At 43.1% G+C, this 21,311-nt stretch overlaps 2 protein-coding genes across 8 annotated transcripts in view; one reads left to right on the forward strand and one right to left on the reverse strand.

Moving 5' to 3' along the window:
• Positions 1–21,311, forward strand: part of BAIAP2 (BAR/IMD domain containing adaptor protein 2) — a 494,598-nt gene that overhangs the window by 430,197 nt on the left and 43,090 nt on the right. For 2 of the 7 annotated variants that reach the window (XM_078654132.1, XM_078654134.1), the window contains one exon: positions 14,636–15,107. The exons of 4 other annotated variants lie outside the window; for them this stretch is intronic. Coding sequence is in view for 1 of the 3 variants with exons in the window: in XM_078654134.1 (XP_078510260.1) it covers positions 14,636–14,642 (7 nt within the window). In the remaining 2 variants the exon portion in view is untranslated. Of the gene's footprint in view, positions 1–14,635; positions 15,108–21,311 lie in introns of those variants that run through there. One more of the 7 variants, XM_078654133.1, reaches the window with a different exon arrangement.
• LOC144769936 (uncharacterized) lies at positions 10,023–15,348 on the reverse strand. Its single transcript, XM_078654128.1, has 3 exons — positions 15,106–15,348; positions 14,307–14,421; positions 10,023–14,076 (listed from the first exon to the last, which is right to left on the reverse strand). Exons 1-3 carry the CDS (start codon positions 15,346–15,348, stop codon positions 11,555–11,557), a joined length of 2,880 nt encoding a protein of 959 aa, XP_078510254.1. The 3' UTR covers positions 10,023–11,554.

Consider the following 21,311-nt stretch of genomic DNA (forward strand, 5'->3'; position numbering starts at 1 on the left):
TGCACCAATAATGAAATTGATCCCCTGGATGCTTCCATCCAGAATATCATCTGCTACCTTCTACACTTACAAAGATGTAATCTAGCATATTCATCTATACGGCTACATCTTGCAGCCATTGCTGCGTACCTACAAAATAGACAACATCTGTCATTATTTAGAGTACCTGCAATTAAAGCATTTATGGAAGGATTAAAAATAATCATTCCTCCTAGGTTACCACCCTCTCCAGTGTGGAACCTAAACATTGTTCTTACCAGGCTCATGGGACCCCCTTTTGAACCTTTACACAAACGTGAACTGCAATTCCTCACATGGGAAACAGCTTTCCTTATTGCTATTACCTCTCTTAGGAGAGTGAGTGAGATTCAAGCTTTCACTATAGAAGAACCATTTATACAATTACACCGTAACAAAGTGGTCCTAAGAACAAATCCCAAATTCCATCCTAAAGCCATTACTCCTTTTCATCTAAATCAATCAGTAGAGTTGCCAGTGATTTTTTCAAAACCCAGACTCTGTCGCAGAAAGATCTCTATACACTCTAGACGTGAAAAGAGCCCTTCTCTATTACATTGACAGGACCAAATCCATTCACAAAACAAAACAACTGTTTGTAGCCTTCTCGCCACCACATAAAGGCAACCCCATCTCTATAGCTGGGATTGCAAGGTGGATTGTAAAATGCATACAAATATGCTATCAAAAAGCAAAACGTACATTAACAATTCCTCCTAGAGCGCACTCCACCCGCAAACTAGGAGCCTCTATGGCTTTCTTAGGGAACATTCCCCTAGAAGACATCTGCAAGGCAGCAACATGGTCTACAGCACATACCTTCACTAAACACTATTGTGTTGATGTGCAAGCCAAGCAGCAAGCTGCTGTAGGCCAAGCTGTCCTCACAACAATTTTTCAAACTACTGCAACAGATACAGGTGACCACCGCTAGGGGAGATACTGCTGTGTAATCAATGCTCAGTGGGAGATCTGCAGCTCATATGCCTAGAACGGAAAATGCTACTTACCAGTATGCATCTGTTCTTGGCATGTAGAGCTGCAGAGTCTCACACGCCCACCCGCCTCCCCGGGACCTGTATCGGTTCCAGTTCTATCTTACTTAGATATACACGCATGGACATCATTTTTCTTTCTACTAACTCCATCATGTCCCATCATGGCGAAAAACAATCTAAAGATGGAGTCGATGCCCATGCGCACTATCGTCCAAGGGAGGAGTCACCTATCTCGTGACTACAAAGATTTCTTCCAAGACGACAACAACATGCAATCATCCGAGCCCAACACCAGGTGGCGATCTAATGATCAGTGTGAGACTCTGCAGCTCTACATGCCAAGAACAGATGCATACTGGTAAGAAGCATTTTCCTTAAGGTTTTTCACCCACACAAATCTTTTAGAGGGAAACTGAGCCTGGGTCTAAATATTTTAAAACCGGTTAAGGTTTTCAACTATCTAAGAGCTAGGCTAACTAGTAATTTGACATGGTCTTCCCAGATACAAAAGAGCACCCATGCTCTTCAGCATATAGATAGTGCAATTTTCAAAAAACGTAACCTTTCTCTGTTCTGCCCAATTTCCTCTGCAATTGAAATCCATCACAGAAAAGGGCTGGGAGCTGTACTTTATGGCACCGAACTGTTGGGCATGGTCAATCTGAAACAACTAGAGGTGTCCAAAAACAAATGCATAAGATTTATTCTAAATCTACCAATAAATACCCACTACTCCAAGTATGCCTAGACCTAGGGCTAAAGTTCATCTCACTCATTGCAGATTTGAAGGTCCTAGTGTTCTGGGTTAGATTGTGGACTAGTAATACCCACATCCTGATCAAGGAAACTGTAGATGAACTATTTACTCTTGAAAAATAAGTTGGGCGACTGGGATGGTTTAAGGAGGTTAAGCTTTGGCTATATAAACTGGGGCTGGGGGCCTTGTGGGAGGACCCAAAATCCCTGACTAATAAAGTGCTTCCCCTTTCCAAAAAACTATTTTTGGGGCTACACTGTGCTCGCATTTGAGAACAGGGCAGCAACAAGTACTTTAACTGACAGATTTCTAGATTTAATTGGTTTCTTTGTTGACATTTTTATGGATGATAGTGAACCTTCTCATGCATGTGCACTATATATACAGTTCAGGTTTTGGGGTAAATGGACGAATACAACCATATCTCCACTGTGTCCCATGTGAAGCTTAAGCTCAGAATCAATTGAACATTTTATGTTTATTTGTCCCCACTACGAACACATTTGAAAAAGGTGGATATCTCCTGTATGTCGCCTCATGTTATTTTAAACGACCCACAGATGCCTTTCGTGTGTTTAGATCTGACACAACTAAATGGATCGTCTTCGCAATTACGAGAACTGCTTTATGATTGGCGTATTAGGATTAGGCTGTTATCTATCATCTAGGAATCAATATGTGCAATTTCTGCTGTGAGGCGTGGCCCTCTACTGGCATCTGTAAAAAGGATTGTATTAGCCCCCATACAACTGATGAAATCCATATGAATCCTTTGCGACTTTGGAATTTAATGAATTGTAATTTCTTAAATATTCCATGTTTCATCTTCGTAACCAAGCTTGTAATTCTGTTTTTATGATGTGCTTATAATATTATTTTATTTTGATTTTTACGTTGTTATAGTATAACTGCTTTGTTTTTTATGTAAATGGTCATAAAATGATTGAATAAACTTCTACAGTCTGGCCATGGAACTCTTTTACATATTAAACAAGACTACCAGCAGGAGGATAAATGGGGTGAAGCCATGCAGAGGGCAGTAACAGAGGAAGGCGTTATGAATTCAGGTTTGCAGATGATGTACAAAAGTTCATAAAAACGAATTATCTCCAAAAATGAATTAAACAAGCTTGTAGTGTATTTATTTTAAAGTGACTATGAAAAGTGGAGCTTAATGGAAACCGAATAATTCAGGTCTGTCTACTTATGGGAGTAGGCATGCACTTGCCCTGCTTTTGCAAACAATCTGCATATAATAGTTAAGTGACGGACACATGCACAGGGTACATAAACCATGTAAGATTATATAGAGAACTATACGTCTCTTATTTATATACACCTCCTGGTCTTCAACCAAACAAGTTTGCTTAAAACAAATGATTTTCACATTTGCATGGGCCATCAAAACTTGGAGGGCATCTAGAAAGATCCTCTACATAGCTTAAGTACTGTGACATTTAAAAGCATTCTTCATTTTTATGTTGAGCATTCGAGACCTCTTGTATATACTTTAGTATATACATATATGTGTATGTACTTTGTGGGCTCTGGAGATTAGTCCTAGGACTTGTCTGCTTTCGCTTAGGGACTTTTTTTTCTGTTCAACTGCCTTTATTTAACTGTCTTGTTAGAAAACGACCAGTAGAGGTCAGTAAAATACCCGAATTGCTTTCTGCTGAGGGACTTTCTTTTTCTGACAACTGCCTCTATTTAACTTTCTTGATAGAAAACGACCAGCAGAGGTCAGTAAAATACCAGAATCACTTTAGCATGCTCTAGATTCCAGTCCATAGAAATTGTCTTCCACAAGCACCCGTAGACATCATATTTTTTTCAAATCTTGTATTTTCAGTGATATGACCACCGAAGGCCCCGATTTTATATTAAAAACAGAGCTTTGGACTATACCATTTCCTGCTGAAAGGCAATATATTTCTCTCAATTTTTTCCCATACCTGTTGTCACGCAGTTTGGTGCTTACTTTCCCTCCATATTAAATAACAGTAGATGTTTCAGCACCCAGGCTAATGTGCTGCATAGCTAAATACATATAAGGTCCCAAAGATGAGACCGAGTGCATTGCAAATGTTTGTTTAGAGGGCAATCGTTGTGTCACAACAGAAAAGTCTGTTTGACTTCACTTAATGAGACTGATATGATTCAAATGTATTGTGCCAGGAGTAATGGTCCAACATCCTATACTTTGATGCACCCTTAGACTATGAGACCCAGCAGCATAAGAATATTTATTCCCCTTTCTCAATGTTATGTTATGTTAGTTTATTCTTGTATAGCTCGTAATCACAGGCAGTTCTGTTAGCGCTTTTAGAGAGAGGGCCAGAGAACATTAGAGCGGTTACATAACATCACAGGGAGGGGCTTAGACTGAGTGCAAAGCCTCCCTATGCTGTTAAGCTGTTTCCTGAAGGGTAGGAGTGCAGGTTCCTTGCATAGGTGATCAGGCAGTAGGTTCCATAGTTGTGGGAGTAGGACGGAGAGTGCTCTACCTCCTTTGGTCAAACAATTGTATCGTGGAGGGACCAGGCGGCAGGCCTCGGAAGATCTTAATGTACGACCCGGAATGTGATTCTAAAGGCGTTCTTTGATGTAGACTGGGGCTTGGCCGTAGATTGCTTTATGGGCAATACAGAGGCCCTTGAATTTAGCTCTGTGCTTAATCAGAAGCCAATGCAGCTTGCACAGCAGGGGGGTGGCAAGGTGTCCTTCTCAGCAGCCTAAAATTCAATCTGTCTGCGTCGTTCAGTACCACCTGTAGTTTATTAATAAGATTCTGAGGGAGGCCAATGTATAAGGCGTTGCCGTAGTCTAATCTGGATACAATTGTTGCTGATACAATCACATCTGTAATGAGGCAGATAAAAGGAGGGGAACAAGTCTCCGTAATTGTCTCAGGAGACCTATACACGTTCTGACCACTGTGGTGACCATTGGCCATCGAGAGCTCGGAGTCTATCTTAATGCCCAGGCTTTTCACAACGGGTACTGATGAGGGGGGAGGTACCCAGGTCTTGGGGCCAGAAACGGTCGCTCCAGGGATTGTTTTTCTTGGGTATGAAGAGGATTTCTGTTTTGTCTGGGTTTATTTTTAGGGAATTGGCTGTCATCCAGTTTACCATGAATCTGAGAATGTTTTGTGCCAGGTCTTGGGCGTGGGCAGAATTATCAATCCGAAGGATGAGTTGGGTGTCATCCATGTAATTGAAAACTCGGCAGTCCGTACGGGCTAAAGCCGCCACCAGAGGCTGTAGGTATATGTTAAAGAGGAGTGGTGACAATGCGGAGCCCTGGGAGATGCCACAGGTGAGGGTGCCCCTGTCCGACACCTGCTCACCCAACTGGATCCTCTGGGACCGGCCAGACGGGAAGGATGTGAGCCACTTGTGTGCATGTCCGCGAATGCCCAAGTCAGTGATTCGGGCCAGCAGTTGTGTATGGCTGACCATATCGAACACAGCTGATAGATCTAATAAAATCAGGGCGCTCGGATTTTTATTGTCAGCCATAGTTCTGAGCTCATCGAGTACAGACAACATCACCAGCTCTGTACTGTGGTGGGCTCTAAAAACCACCTGTGGGGCTTGGAGTAGCTGGTATTCCTCCGAGAAGGTCGAGGGTGTCTTAAGGACATGTTGTTCGATCACTTTTGCCAAGAAGGGGAGCTGTGAGATGGGCCTATAATTTTTGGGGATAGTGGCGTTTGCTCCAGGTTTCTTTAGTAGGGGGGGTCACTCTGGCTTCCTTCAGGTTGGAGGGTAAGTTGCCCATCTCCAAGGAGTTGTTCAGAAGGGCAAGGATCTGCCTTTCCAGCACAGGAAGGGCCATTCGGAAGCTCAGCGGGGAAGCCCGATTTGGTGCACTGCATCAGTAGTGTCAGGGATGTGGAATCTAGATTAGGAAATGTGGTGAGTTGCTTGCAAGTGGGAGGGGGACCCGATTCTGGACTAGGGAGCCCTGGTTGATGGGGGTGTTATCAATCTCAGAGATTATATCCCTGACTTTCTGGAGAAAGAAGGTCTGGAACATGTTGCAGTCAACGGGCACGGCTGTGGACTTCAGTTCAGACTTTTGACTGAGTTCTTTCAGTATTCTGAAAGTCTCTTTCTGTTTGTTCGGCGCGTCTATGATTCGTGCCTCGTAATATTCAGCTTTCCTGGTCATAATGGATTTTTTATCTGAGGTAAGTAGGGTTTTGTAGGTTGTCAGCTCTGCAGAATCATATGATTTACGCCATTGCCTTTCAGCTTGACGGAGACTTTGCTTCTTTTCCCTCAACATCTCGTTGAACCAGGGGGCCACCTTGTCCATGTCTCTAACTCTTTCCCTCCTTTTTGGTGCCCCATAATCTATGGCACAGCGTAAGCTGTAAGTGAGGGCTACACTCTCTTGGTCAATATTCCCTTCCTTAACAATTGGCGGGGGAGCCTACTAAGGGTATTCACTGGGTTGTCTGCCTCGATTTTATTTTTTATTTTTTTCTTCCAGCTTTGCAATCTTCTCCACCCTCGGCGTTGTTGCGATAGTTGGCTATCCAGCGGGACCCAGCAGCTAATTAGCGAGTGGTCTGACCAGGCACAGGCGCTGATGTTCATTAGACTGGCCGTGGTTGCGAGGTCCAGATGAGGCCTAGAGTGTGCCCTTTAATGTGGGTGGGGCCATCCACCAGTTAATGGAGTCCCACCAAGCTCATTGCTGTCTCAAATTGGCTAATGAGCGGTTCTCTCGGTACAGTATGCCAGTGATAGTTGAAGTCGCCGACCACTAGGAGACGTTGGTACCATGAGCAGAGATCATTAAATCTGGGGGTTGATCGCGGGGGCGGTAAGCAACCAGGAGTAGGAGCAAGAGGATTTAAGTGAGATTTTAACCCCTAAAATATCTGCGTTGTCAATGCTTTCTGCCACTATCTTGGCAACCTTCATTCTAGTGTTGAAGAAGATGGCCACACCCCCACCTCTCGACTTTTCTTGTCTATTATGCCAGAGGGCATCAAAGTCCCCTGGGAAGGCTGCAATGATGAGTGGGACCGAGGAATCGCCCAGCCAGGTTTCTGTGAGTGCCAAGATGTATGTCTCCGTCCTGGAGGATTAAGAAGACTTTGAGGCGGTGTTTCTGTGGAGAGCGTGTTTTAAGCACTGTCACCTTCAAACCTGCTGTGTTACCTGTTACGGTGTTTTTGTGGAGAGCTGGATGCGGGGACGTAGCTTTGCCCGCTCCATTTCTCAGGATTTTTTCGGCTCTCAGTTTGTCTACTATATTTCCGCCGAAGGCATAGCTTTCTATGGCTAGGGTTTGTAATTGCCCTGCTTGCTCGGAAGATGATTTTTCACTGGTCCACACAGTACAGGCTAGTTGGCATACAGCACGGAGATATGTACCCAAAAAGAGCTCCAAGAAGACTGAACATTTTTAGATTTTATTACCTAAATAACATTTTGATTTTTAAATATGAAAGTACGGATTTAAAGTCGGGCATAGAGTGCCAAGCCTTTCTTGTTTCTCTACAGGTCTATTCGGGCACTTACTTGCTTTTCATCATATTAAATAACAGCTGTATCTGTATTATGCAGGTTTACCCTCTTTGCCGAGTCTTGGTTTGTTGTTTACAGGTAATAGATGTATATCCTTTACCAATTCATTTTATCCACATCAGAAGGATGATCGCCTCTTATCAATCTGAATGTATGCCATTATATGTGCATGGTCTCAATCCAGATCGGATGCGGTTTGACTGATACTCACACTTGAAAGGAAACATCTTAGGCCTTACTAGCACTCTGTGAAAAACAATCAACCATGCCCATGTCTATCATCAGGACAGACCGCTCTACTAATCTCCTATGATGTGACCGTCCCACCCCCCCCCCCCCCACCCCCCACAATGCCAATCCAAACTTGTAAAGATTAACAAATCCTTCCACAACTTCCCTTCAGATCCTCTTCATAACTCCTGAGAACAAACTCTTATTTCAGCTTAGACATCACTATACTTCTACAAGACATTAACAGGACACACAAATGACAACAGATACCCTTGTCCCTCCAAAACCCTGTTCTGCGAAAGCCAGACCATTCACATTCTAGTACTAACAGGAAGTCGTAAACAGCAAACGTACCATTCCTTGGCATGATAAAAGCATAGGCAGACTTGCTATAATGTAACCTGACTTCCTTGAAACAACTAAGTACTACTTGCAGGCACTAGTTTTAGAGTCAAATCGCGCTTACTCTCAAGCTCAAGTCACCAGCAACCTGTAGATCGAAATTTTGTTGTGGGAACGATGTGGAACCCACTAATTTCCTTCTATTTGAACAATGCCAAATATGTCCAAGAGTGTGCTGACGATAAAGACACGGGACAGAAGAGGCGTAGGCATATGAGAGAAGGCACACAAAGACTTTGTAGGTTTGTAGTCAATAACTCGTCTTGTCAGATGACGATTCTTTGCGATCTTCTACAGCCTCTCACAAGAGACAGCTTTTTTTTCTTTGTTTTTTTAAATACTAAACTGGACACGAGGCATTTGTTACTCTCTGGTATTACATCAACTTTAAATTGCCCAGTTATTTAATTTATTTACATGCATGTCAAATGAATTATAACTTTCTACAATAAATAAAACCTGAATACGTTTTCGTACTAGGAACTGATGCAGTACGTTACACATTTAGCTTATCAGTGGCACCGCAGTACCATTATCTTACTGAAGCCAAAAGAATAAAGAGGCTGCTCTTGTTCCAATGTCCTATACAAGTAGTTAATGCTGTGCAAATTGAGAAAACAATGGAGCTTGATTCCGGTCCAGGGAAGACATGGCTTGGCAGTTCGGGCTGGACTGTTTCCATGAGGCACAGGGTCAGACTGATTTGCATATGGCCATGTCTGAACTGGGGTGGCGGAGTGAGCTAAAGAACGGTGATGGATTAAACCCAGATCAGTTGACTGGGGGTGAGTGTTTGTATTGTCAACGCTCCGTCCATCATCACCTTTGGTCTTTCTTTGTTCACCCTAAGTTGGCAGGGTATGCTCAGACGTGAGTCCCTTGCTCACTTTCCAGTGTGTGCAAATACTGACGGAAGTGGTACCAAATACCCTTGGGCCGTGATGTGAGTGGTTGTAAATTAGCATATTCTTCTCCCAAACTTTTGCACCTGCTCATGTTTTCAAACCAGTCTTTGGTTGAGGGTGGTTTGGGTGCCCCCCACCTCAGGGATAGCTCCTTCTTTCCAATGAGCAATGCCCTAGAGACTGAATAGCGGATCCCGTGGGGCACAATGAGTGTAGCCTAGCAGGGCAACTACTGGATTGGGGGTCAATTCGAAGTCGGTCATGTTGTAAATCAGGGCATATATGTTCTCTTAGTATTTAGCAATAACCAGGCATGTCCAGGTGAGATGAGCAAAATCTGCACTGGGGGCCTGACATTTCAAGCATGCAGCAGACCTGGCAGGGTCAAACTTTGCGATGTCTGCAGGGGAAAGATAATATCTGTGTAGGTATTTAAAATGAGTCAGTTTATGTCTGTGATTAATGGAGAATCGCTTTATTTGCTCGCAGCAGTACTTTCATATCTGGTCAGTTAATGGTATTCCCAACTCCCTCTCCCAGATCTCTTACTCGGGTGGTTGTATCTGGTCGTAGTACTAGGCAAGCACTGTATAGTTTGGATGTCATTTGTCCCAACTGACGCTTTTATTACTAATGATCAGTGGAAGAGGGTATGTAGGTAAAAGAGACCTGAGGGTACTCTGGATTCTTTTGAAGACGAAGAGGCCCATATAGGAGGCATCCTATGCCCTGGTGGTGTCTGCTAGCTGTATAACATGGCCATCAGGGAATAGGTCGCCAAGAGTAGACTGTGAATGTTTCATAAGTGTATGCTTAACTATTACTTCCCTTGTAGGTGGGATTCATGTGTTATCTGATATGAGTAAAGCCGTTCACCGGGCGACCCACCGGGAGGGCTACACCCGGCACCGCCGGTGAAAATCAACCAGCAACCCACGCCGCGGGAAGGAGTCGCTTTAGCACTGCCCTTGGCGACATCCGGCCGCAAAGATGTATTGCGGGGCCCCCGCTGAGCCCGAGCAACGTGCGGCAAGCGGACCTCAGGCCTTGCCGGCGCCCTGGGCCGCGGCGATCCCCGGCCCGGGGTTAAACCAGGCCCACAGAAGATGCATAGAGCCCGGCGGCGACCTACGCAAGCCCGCAGCCTCGGAGGTGGGGCCCGCGGTACTGTGCCTGGATTTTTGCCCCCGTTGACGGGGTTGCCAGAGCCCCCTAGTCAGCGCCGCTAACTCCCATCCATTCCTTTCGGCTGGCCGTTGCCGGTCGCCCACGCAGCGCTGGATAGGGCGGGCCTGAATGCCCCGCACTGACCACCAGGAGGCCATCGACTCTAGCACACCGCCTGCAGCCCCAGGTCAAACAGGATTACTTTAGAAGCCATCCTAGAGTCATTCGATGGTCATCCAACTACATTAGAAGTCATTTTCACACCATCAGACATCATCAAGCTCTTGAAGTCATCAGCAAAGCTGAGAAGCTGAGCCTGATGATTTACGGATGACTTGAAAATGAGTACCCGATGACTTTAATAGGTGTCATTATTCGTAATGATTTAAGGATGACTTGAAAATCAGTATCTGATGACTTCAGAAGGTGTCGTTTTTCCTGATGATTTAAGGGTGACTTGAAAATGACTATCCGATAACTTTACGAGATGAGATGTTCCTGATGACTTTGGGATGAATTGAAAATAAGTATCTGATTACTTCAAAGGTACTATTGTGTTTTCTATTAGATGTTTTTGCTTCTGGTGATTTTAACAGGAATTGCTTGTCTATTTAAAGAGCCTGTCCACCCCTTTTTTTTCAGTTTTCCTAGAAAAATACAAACTGTTGGATGATTGCCAGATTAATTGCAGATAAACGCAAAACGACATCTACGTTTTCTATTATACACAACTGAGCATACAATGTGCTTTACCAAACTGTGCATAAGTCATAGGTTATTGTGTAACACATTTTTTTTTATGTTTGTCACTTTCTCTTTGTACAAAACATGTAAAATAAGTATCCACTGTAAAAGGATCAATGCCTAACATTAATAAAGATGAACATTGGCCATTGTATGCATAGTCAATGAAGTTAAGGGACAATGAAGTATGAAAATTTGTCGCAGGATAGACTAAATAACGTAACAGAAATAAATGCTGCACATTATGCAATCACTGGAGGCATATTATGCAGACAAATCTTTATTTATCCATGTCATATTTATTGATTTTCACCGCAAAATAATACACAAGATGACAGAAACAAGCATTCATCAAACAAATACACAAATTATTAAATATTTCATTGAATTCACAAACAAATGCAAACTTTTTTTTAATTTTAATGGGAAGGTTGAAGCTTTTCTAAACTCAATTGAGACCAGCCATTAGGCATACTATATTGTATTTGATGTACTTGCACTGCTTCACAAAATCAATGTGAGGATACCAAATTAATTATTTGCTGCACATTTATAAAAATGTTTAGATATTTCAGTTGTACATTTTGCTTCTATATTGATATGCACTTTATTATTTGGCCAACAATTCTGTGTTTTATGAGCAGTCTAGGACTCCTGCGTAGGTGTTGCGGACCCCTAGGTGTCCTTGGAGCACAGGTTAAGAATGCTTATCAAGATGATTTCTAATCAAATGTGCTATAAAAAGAGACGTGCATGTAGGAGAAATTTCTATCATGATTTGCCTTAATCTATTTCAAATCGATTTGGCATTTCACTTACAAATGATTCATGTTCTACCTGAATGTAAAAACAGGCACATTTTATCATTGATAGCCTGATAGCTGTGATGTTGTTATCTACTACTACCAGATGAACTGGTTCCCTGATGTCATAGTATTCACACTTAAGTGGAACCATGAGAGCTAGGTTAACAGACACGTCTGCCTGCTTACACTGAATGAATCTAGTGACTCTGCCATAAGCAAACACTCCAGGTTCTGTTTCATATTTTATTACACTTTGGTCTCTCCTCTGAATACGAGTGTAATTAGAGCTGTAAACAAGAAGATTGCTTTGTTCTAAAAATATTTTGTTAAAGGCTACTACATCCGAGCCTAAAATATGAGTGAGCTGAGTTACTGCTATATATTCATTCTCTGTTAAGCTGTAAGGGTATGTAGAACCAACACTGTAAATGCATTTTTCTATTTTTAAGTATCGCTGTCTCTTTCTATTATATGAACACATCATACTCTGGTAAAATTCAGCCTCCACACTATCAGGAGGCAAATGATTTTCCATTAACACAGGTATTACTTGTATCATATTTACTGCATCTAGAATTTGTGTTTCTATGCCTACTGTACCATGCACATGTTGTAAAAGAAAACCATTAAGATCTTCAAAAACAAAACAATTAGCAGTAAACAGAGGCCCTGTTGCTCTTACACTGTCTACTAAGTGGACCAATTGATGAACGTTCATTGTTAAAAATCTTTTTTCATATAAATCATTAAACAGTTGCACAAACAAAAGTAAACACTGTTCTGCTATATTTAAATCTTCCTGGCTAATGTCATCATTTAAAAGCTTATGAATTGCTTTCATAAGTAAACAAAAGTGTAAATAGCGTGATCTATCTAAAACATGTTTTAACACAGGCATTCCATAAAATAAAAGAAAGTTTCGAAACTCTGAGGCCTTCCAATATGGTAGTTCATCAACAGACCTTGGAACTCTACTAACGTCCAGTGTGGGTTTTATCTGTTTCAAATATACATTAACTATTTTGACTTTATCATAAAAAGAGTATGAATGATGCTTGTATTCTTTAGTGAACCAGATGGTCATCAACAATTTCATAATGCCACTGCAGACACCATGCATGTAATCAATCACAAACCCTCTGGTTACACAAAAATGTTTCAAAAACATGAACCACATGGGACCTTTGATCCCTCTTACACTGTAATCAGAAAGTCCACTCTCGATATTAGCTATTGCACTGTTTACATCAGATTTAATAGTATCGAGTGTCCTTGGTGGGCCTTTTGGGTTTTCAGCATTGTAAGGAAATACTCTACAGTGCCCTTTTCCTGAAACAGTCACTTCACCCTCTTGTAGACAATGCCAGCACCCAAATTTCCCATTAAACTGGGTACTGTTTGAAACAAGACAACGAGCTGGTAAATCACATGTGATTGTCAGAAGTGTAGCATGGCAAGTAAAACTACAATTGTTATGATCTTGAAATGACACTCCACTTTCCAGCTGTGCAAGTTCCTCATATAATGGTTTTAAGAAAGACCACATTATTGGCTTTTTTGTGGAAACCCAAATACCATACAGTAATATATTTTCACGCAGCTTTCTTTGGGATACAGGCAGCTCATTTACCATTAAGTACACTGGCCACATTGATATTTTAGAACTTTTAAATACAGGAACACCATCTGTGTTCATTGCAAATGAAAGGCTGTTAGGGTTTTTCAGGAATCCACTCTTGAATAAATCCAAATACATTTTCCCATCATATACATCTTTCATTGTTTGTTTCTCATTCTCCATATAGTGATCAAATCGATGTTTCCTTACCTTTTCTGTAAAATGTTTCCGCCTAAACATAGTCTGTAACTGTGCAATTAGGCTATGCTGAATGAAATAAGAGACTGAGTCACTTTGAATCAAATCTTTCAAACAATGTTGGTTAGGACAGGTCTGAGTGTTTTTATCAACATGTGTATAGCAAGTGGCACAATAGTAAGTAATATGTGGGGCCTTAACACTTTTTTTTATATATTTGTGAAGGTGATACATAGTTTTGAACATTCTATTATCACATGGCAAGAGCAAATAGATGAGATTAAGCATATAGCCAGCTGCCTCATCACTCAAGCGAAAACGAATAATAAAGCAACAAAGCAATAGTATGACCACCCCTAAACATTTGTTGGAGCCCTCAAAAATAGGTGTTGATTCATCTGTGGTATTAGTTTGATCAGAACAAATTTTAATTTCTTCGTACTCATTTTGAATGGTATATCCAACTTGATCCATAAGTTGTTCAAAACCAGAATCCGAGTCATTAATTAAATCATCTTTAAGCTGAGCATCCATTTCACCTTTTAAGCTGCTACAAAGTGTATCCCAAACAGCGTCAATTGGATCTCCATCTGTGTCATCTACTGGTGGGGTATAATCTGGTAATGCTGTACTGTTGTCTGAATGCAATGTACAGTGCTCTGCAGAAGGTGATGTATGAAGAACTGTAACAAAAGAAAATATGTTATTGTACATTTAGTAAGCAAAATATGTTTAATTTGATTGTAAATGTATTATGTGTCAGTAACCAAGTACATTTTATGTGGCAGAAACTCAATGTGGGTTGATGAGGCCCTTCATTTTTGCAGGTGATGCGCTTTCAAACTATACACTTTCATGCATCAAATTGTTAATGCAAGCGGTATAAAAGAGAGTATATAATTTCATACTGTACCTGTGGGGATACTGTCATCTGCTGTGCTTGAAGTCTGCAAGGATCCTTCTTTTACTTTCTTTGGTGCTGCATATTGTATAATGTTGTCATCTGCTTCCTTAATGAAATGTTCTGTCTACTCTCATACAGAAAAAGACCAATTAATTGAATTTAGCACTTATAACGTGTAGCACAGGACTTTTTGCAACTTCTAAAAGTCAAATCAGAGAAGATAGTTTGGTGACTTATTCGGTTAATAATGTATTCTCAAAACTGGACAATTTAACTTTGTGATCACGTTAAAATTACTGCGCCATTTAATTGCAAAACGCATTGTTTTGTCTCCGCAGAACATGAATTTGAAGACGATTACAGTAATATATTAAGTGCATAGACAACATTTACTTACTTACTTACATGTTTCTTCTATTAAGGACTTGCCTAACTAAACAGTCACACGAAAGAAATCAGCAGGGTACATCAAAAATCATGCAGAGCAGATCATTCTCTTTCCAAGGAAGCCTCTTTGACACTGCTGTTTCAAAAAGAAATATGAGCCATCTGAAGTGCTATTAACTAGATCTTAGTGTCTCTGTATATTGGACAATTTATATCACCCTAATCTCTAAATACAAACCTCAATGCAATTCGAGGCAAATGTCCAGTTGAAAATGACTAGTGTAGAAAGCAGGCTTTAATATAATTGTCATTATAAAAGAGAGTGTCTTCTGAGGTTACTGGCCGCTGTGAGTAAAAATGTTTTGTAGATTGAAGTGTCCTCTGAACAGATTCAGTGTAATGTTTTATAATGTGCGCTTACCTCTAATAACCATTTTTTGTATGGCCCACGTTTCTTTCCTTTTCTAAGTTGTCCTCCTTCATTCACTTCCATCATTTTTTCGGCTTCCAATAGTCTTGAATAATTATTTGCACATTCAACAGATGTACATACTGTGGAGAACAGATTGAAACACTTTAAATATGGAAATTGAGCTGTGGGTCTTTCGCGCAGAGACAATACTTTGAGTTCCTCGCCTGGTATTATTCCACTTTGACTTGGCATTTAAAACTACTTGGTAAACAATGAAGAGAGAAAGGGTATTTGCCTGTACAGGCAGTAATGGGACTCCCTGTCTGTCCCCTGAATATATAGATAAACAACAATAAGGGAGATGAACCTTATGGGTAAATCCCAGCCTCAGTAGAGGGCAGGAAAGTAAGTGTGTTAGCCACAAACCAAAACAAGCATTAAAAATGCAATAGGTCTCGCAATAGAAAAGTTTGACCTTTTGGTGTTGCAAATGTAATTTTTTTTGTTTGTTTATATTTTTTCAAATTATAAAAGTATTAATTTTGTTTTTTGTAAAGTGAATAGTTATAAATCTACAAAATGTTACATTTATAGCATTAGTAAAGTTACATGTTTAGTTTTGTCCTTTTTTACATGTATTGATGTGCAAACTCACAATTTTGTGTAAAATGTTATAAATAAAGGATAGTGACCTAATATTGTTGTTTTTAATTTTTAATGGTAAAAGTTTGTACATGTAAAAAGTGTCTTGTTGAGTGTGTGGTTGTGTGTGTGGTTGTGTGTGTGGTTGTGTGTGTGGTTGTGTGTGTGGTTGTGTGTGTGTTTGTGTGTGTGGTTGTGTGTGTGGTTGTGTGTGTGTGTGTGTGGTTGTGTTCGTGGTTGTGTGTGTGGTTGTGTGTGTGTGTGTGTGGTTGTGTGTGTGTGGTTGTGTGTGTGTGTGTGAGATTGTGTGTGTGTTGTGGTTGTGTGTGTTTGTGTGGTTGTGTGTGTGTGTGTGCGTGGTTGTATGTATGTGTGTGTGCGGTTAGAGAAGGATGTATGTGGAAGAGAGCAGCAGATCAGCACAGCAGAAGAGAACAGGGAGTTAAAGAAGGAGACGGGTGGAAGAGAGCAGCAGATCAGCAAAGCAGAAGAGAACAGGGAGTTAAAGAAGGAGGCGGGGTGGAAGAGAGCAGCAGATCAGCACAGGAGAAGAGAAGAGAACAGGGAGTTAGAGAAGGAGGTGGGTGGAAGAGAGGAGCAGATCAGCACAGGAGAAGAGACCAGGGAGTTAAAGACTGAGGCGGGTGGAAGAGAGCAGCAGATCAGCACAGCAGAAGAGAACAGGGAGTTAAAGAAAGAGGTGGGGTGGAAGAGTGCGGGCGGTAGAGTGCGGCCGGTAGAGTGAGGGCGGTAGAGTGGTAGAGTAGGTGCAATAGAGGGAGTGCGGTAGAGTGAGTGCGGTAGAGTGGTAGAGTGGTGAGGGTGTGTGAGAGGGTGAGGGTGTGTGAGAGGGTGAGGGTGTGTGAGAGGGTGAGGGTGAGGATGTGTGAGGTTAAGGGTGTGTGAGAGTGAGGGTGAGTGAGGGTGTGTGAGACTGAGGGGTGTAAGGGTGAGGGGGTGGGTGAGGTGGTGTGGTGGTGTGAGTGAGTAGGAGGGTGTGGGGGTGTGAGTGGGTGAGGGGGTGTGAGGCAGGGTGAGGGCGTGTGGGGGTGAGGGTGTGTGAGGGTGAGGGGATGTGAGGGTGAGTGTGGGTGAGGGTAGGTGAGGGTGTGTGAGGGTGTGTGGGATGAGGTGGTGTGAGGATGAGGGAGTGTGAGAGTGAGGAGGTGTGAGGGTGAGGAGGTGTGAGGGTGAGGAGGTGTGAGGGTGAGGGGGTGTGAGGGTGAGTGAGGGCGGGTGAGTGAGGGCGGCTGAGGGTGTGAAAGGGAGTGAGGGTGTGTGAGGGTGAGTGAGGGTGAGTGGGTGTGGGGGTGTGAGTGGTTGAGGGTGAGGGGGTGTGAGGCAGGGTGAGGGCGTGTGGGGGTGAGGGTGTGTGAGGGTGAGGGGATGTGAGGGTGAGGGTAGGTGAGGGTGTGTGAGGTGAGGATGAGGTGGTGTGAGGGTGAGGGGGTGTGAGGGTGATGGTGATGGTGAGGGTGTGAGGGGGTGTGAGGGTGAGAGGGTTGTGAGGGTGAGGTTTACAAATACCGGGCTTATGCAGAGGAAGGTGGCACCCGCAGGGTGGGATTGCTGCACGGCGAGGGGGCCTGCGGTTCGCTTTAGGTGCTTGTTAGGGGTAGTAAGCACTATGCATGCATTCCGTACAACCATGAGGGAAACACAGAGCAGAATAAACACTGATAAAAGTGCCCCCACATGAACACGCAGATTATTTAGTCCCTCGTGCAACAGAGGAGATGGACACGCTGTCACATGTGTAGAACACAAAACACGCGTCCGCTATATTTCAATGTAAATAAAAAATAAATAAACTAGGGTGAAATAATTTTAACAAGCGCAAAAGACATCCCCATCCCCATCCCCATATCAGCCACCATTCAGTTCCACTTTCATTATTCCCAGTAAAATACAATAGTAAAATCACCTTCAAACTTGAAACATTGAAAATAGCAGTAAATCTAATTAGCATGCATGTTAAAGTATGCTCCACAGTTGTCCTAATCGTCCGGCTTTAGTGCTGGAGCAAAAGTGTTTTTGACATCTTCTTTCACCTCTTTCTCTGTAGATAACTTAACTACCAACCTCAAACAGTGCCCCTCATCTCACCGTAGCCACTCCCTCTCACTGCCTACTCCTCAGTCACCCTAACTACCACCCTCCACCAGTGCCTCTCATCTCTCCGAGCTCCCCCACAGCCCATGACCTCCTCCTCAGATCCCCTCACTGCCACTATCCACCAGCGCCCCTCATCGCTTCGTAGTCCCGTCCCCCCCGTGACCTCCTCCTCGGACTCCTTAACTGCCACCCTCCACAGGTGCCCCTGATCTCTCTGTAATTTCCCTACCCCATGACCCCTTCCTCAGATTCCCTCACTGCCACCCTCCGGCAGTGCCCCTCATCTCTCTGTAGTACCCCCACCCCATGACCTCCTCCTCGGATTCCCTCCTTGCCACCCTCCACTAGTGCCCCTCATCTCGCCGTTGGCTCTCTCTCATATCCATGCCATTTGTTGTAGAGCGTTACTCATGAGTGTAGGGTCTCACAGTACTTTACATAACAGCACACATTATACATAGACAATAAATCAGTCTACGGGGAATTTCACATAAGCCAATGATGATTACAAGGTTTAGAAATCAAGTCATCCACAGATGGTGGGCAGTATATTATACGAGGGTTTTTTTCTGGAGAAGCACAAACTCAGGATTTAAAGAGTATATAGTGGTTGGGGGTTGGCTTTACAGATAAAAAGTTATAACTGCCCAAAAAAACTCTTTTTTGTAACATTTGAAAGAATGGAGAAGTTCTAACTATATCACAACACAAAAAAGCAAATTTTGTATGCAGCTCTTTGATGATAGGTCAGTCCGATAGTAACTTCTAAACTGCACACAAGGATATCTGTGAAAGAGGCAGAAACACAGCTATACACATTCAGTTAGTCTGAATTTAAAAAGTACCAGACAAATGGTTGCTCGATCGGCAGCAGGATCGTAAATCATCATTTTAAGATTTCAACATCGGAAAACCTGATTTCCTGCGAGCACGCTGCTCATGTGGAGTCAGCTTAGGATCCAATCAGATGCAACTGTTTCAATAAGGAATAAAGCAGCGAGGCTCAGCGAGAGGAATTCAAGGCCCTTGCACACCATATTTATCAGTTACATATTATTTACTAAAAGTCCCCACAAACTGAAATAACTTTTTTACAGAAACGCATCAAAACCTAATAATGCCTGCCCGCGCTGGGACTCGAACCCGGGTCCTCAATAGACAGCAGTTCTGCGCTCCCTTAACTGTTTAATGCAAATACACATGCAACAATTAAATACCCAAAATGTTAACATTACAGCATGCTTGCGCTCACCTTTAGGCATATACCTGAAGTAATCAGGTAGGCTCCCGAAGACTACGCACATCCGGGAACGCCGGAAGTGACGTCATTGGTCTGCTGCAAGGACGAATTCAGCGAGGGTGCAATGGCCATAAAAAGGGCACGATGGATCGGCTTCGGTCTCTATATTTTCAAACTTGACCTTCTGAAAGCAGGAAAACTTGAGGGATTCCACATTTATTCAGGTAAGACATGCTGCAGCTGAGGTCCAGCTTACTCGAGATATAGGCTGATGTGCATCGACACGATAGCGCGCGCACGTGCAGTCAACGCACCCCCGAGCTGAGACCAATACCCGGATTCTGCAAGAGCGGGGCCTCCCTCGCCTATAAGAGCAGGCACCCTAGCTGACCCGGACCCTGGGGCCTACCAGTAATGTGGCCTAGCTTCTACCCAGTTCCCCATCAGGGACTAGATTTAGTTTACAAAATAGCGCATGGTGTGAGGCCAGTAAATCGAGCCTTCTTTAATTATAGAGCGCAAATGGAAGGGAAACTTTTTGAAAAGCATAGGCGCAGTGCAGGCTCGAACCCGTATTTGATACTTCTAAGTCGATTACTGTAACACTATGCCACAGCGTTTCCCTTTTGAAACCTGCTCGAATATTTAGTGTAAGTCTGGGTTGCTGCGTGTTTCTCAAACACATTACACCCATTGACAAAGCCTATAGCCCTGGCTTGTTGTAGGTGAAATGTTAAGTCTCTGCTTGCCAGATCAACCCCAATTTTGAGCCCCAGTCCTCTCATGGTAAACAGAGCAGGTACAGCTCCTAGGCTCACGAACCCTGGGCTTAGCGCTGCTGGGTCCTGCCAGTGATATTAAATATGTATGTGCCCCTCTAGTCCCAGTGCCCCAGGGACTAGATTTACTTTACAAAATAGCGCATGGTGTGAGGCCAGTAAATCGAGGCTTTTTTAAATATAGAGCGCAAATGGAAGGAAAACTTTTTGAAAAGCATAGGCGCAGTGCAGGCTCGAACCCGTATTTGATACTTCTAAGTCGATTACTGTAACACTATGCCACAGCGTTTCCCTTTTGAAACCTGCTCGAATATTTAGTGTAAGTCTGGGTTGCTGCGTGTTTCTCAAACACATTACACTCATTGACAAAGCCTATAGCCCTGGCTTGTTGTAGGTGAAATGTTAAGTCTCTGCTTGCCAGATCAACCCCAATTTTGAGCCCCAGTCCTCTCATGGTAAACAGAGCAGGTACAGCTCCTAGGCTCACGAACCCTGGGCTTAGCGCTGCTGGGTCCTGCCAGTGATATTAAATATGTATGTGCCCCTCTAGTCCCAGTGCCCCAGGGACTAGATTTACTTTACAAAATAGCGCATGGTGTGAGGCCAGTAAATCGAGGCTTTTTTAAATATAGAGCGCAAATGGAAGGAAAACTTTTTGAAAAGCATAGGCGCAGTGCAGGCTCGAACCCGTATTTGATACTTCTAAGTCGATTACTGTAACACTATGCCACAGCGTTTCCCTTTTGAAACCTGCTCGAATATTTAGTGTAAGTCTGGGTTGCTGCGTGTTTCTCAAACACATTACACCCATTGACAAAGCCTATAGCCCTGGCTTGTTGTAGGTGAAATGTTAAGTCTCTGCTTGCCAGATCAACCCCAATTTTGAGCCCCAGTCCTCTCATGGTAAACAGAGCAGGTACAGCTCCTAGGCTCACGAACCCTGGGCTTAGCGCTGCTGGGTCCTGCCAGTGATATTAAATATGTATGTGCCCCTCTAGTCCCAGTGCCCCAGGGACTAGATTTACTTTACAAAATAGCGCATGGTGTGAGGCCAGTAAATCGAGGCTTTTTTAAATATAGAGCGCAAATGGAAGGAAAACTTTTTGAAAAGCATAGGCGCAGTGCAGGCTCGAACCCGTATTTGATACTTCTAAGTCGATTACTGTAACACTATGCCACAGCGTTTCCCTTTTGAAACCTGCTCGAATATTTAGTGTAAGTCTGGGTTGCTGCGTGTTTCTCAAACACATTACACTCATTGACAAAGCCTATAGCCCTGGCTTGTTGTAGGTGAAATGTTAAGTCTCTGCTTGCCAGATCAACCCCAATTTTGAGCCCCAGTCCTCTCATGGTAAACAGAGCAGGTACAGCTCCTAGGCTCACGAACCCTGGGCTTAGCGCTGCTGGGTCCTGCCAGTGATATTAAATATTTATGTGCC

Source organism: Lissotriton helveticus, chromosome 7, assembly GCF_964261635.1.
Source record: "Lissotriton helveticus chromosome 7, aLisHel1.1, whole genome shotgun sequence".
In the NCBI taxonomy this organism is placed as follows: Eukaryota; Metazoa; Chordata; class Amphibia; order Caudata; family Salamandridae; genus Lissotriton; species Lissotriton helveticus.

What these genes read in the sequence shown, in the direction of transcription:
- LOC144769936 (XM_078654128.1), bottom strand. Translation starts at nt 15,348, where the DNA reads ATGCCAAGTCAAAGTGGAATAATACCAGGCGAGGAACTCAAAGTATTG. An exon ending in ACAAAAAATGGTTATTAGAG is followed by an intron (nt 14,422 to 15,105) that starts GTAAGCGCACAT and finishes GTATGAGAGTAG; the next exon opens with ACAGAACATTTCATTAAGGA. An exon ending in AGATGACAGTATCCCCACAG is followed by an intron (nt 14,077 to 14,306) that starts GTACAGTATGAA and finishes CTTTTGTTACAG; the next exon opens with TTCTTCATACATCACCTTCT.